The 333-nt window shown below is 70.3% G+C and overlaps 1 protein-coding gene and 1 pseudogene across 2 annotated transcripts in view; one reads left to right on the top strand and one right to left on the bottom strand.

Annotated features, from left to right (window-relative positions):
- The window catches only part of LOC104855001, a 13,166-nt pseudogene extending 12,899 nt beyond the window's left edge, over window positions 1-267 (bottom strand).
- Window positions 7-333, top strand: part of Prkacb (protein kinase cAMP-activated catalytic subunit beta) — a 117,589-nt gene continuing 117,262 nt past the window's right edge. For both annotated transcript variants that reach the window (XM_033758366.1, XM_033758367.1), the window contains exon 1: window positions 7-323. In XM_033758366.1, coding sequence (XP_033614257.1) covers window positions 278-323 — 46 coding nt within the window. In that variant the 5' untranslated portion in view covers window positions 7-277. The remainder of the gene's footprint in view (window positions 324-333) is intronic.

The raw sequence follows: 333 nt of genomic DNA on the forward strand, positions 1-333 counted from the left end.
CCGGGGGCGCGCAGGAGGGAGGACGGGCAGGGGGAAGGGGGAGTGTCTGACCGCCGACGCCGCCGCCACTACTACTGCTTGCAGCTGCCTGGAACGTCGCCGAATCCCTTGGCTAGGACCCTGCCCGTTCTTCCCGCCCGGACTCCCGGCCCCGGCGTCGGGCACACACTTCGCTCCGAGCGGTGCAGAAGCGGGAGTTGCCTCGGACTGTGAAGCGGCGGGGACGGCCCCAGCCCCCCGTTCCCCTCCCTGACCCCTTCTTGCCATCGCCCCAGTCATGGGGAACGCGGCGACCGCCAAGAAAGGCAGCGAGGTGGAGAGCGGTGAGTTAAG

This window comes from Fukomys damarensis, unplaced genomic scaffold (assembly GCF_012274545.1).
Source record: "Fukomys damarensis isolate Sample0158 unplaced genomic scaffold, DMR_v1.0_HiC HiC_scaffold_33, whole genome shotgun sequence".
Classification (NCBI taxonomy): domain Eukaryota; kingdom Metazoa; phylum Chordata; class Mammalia; order Rodentia; family Bathyergidae; genus Fukomys; species Fukomys damarensis.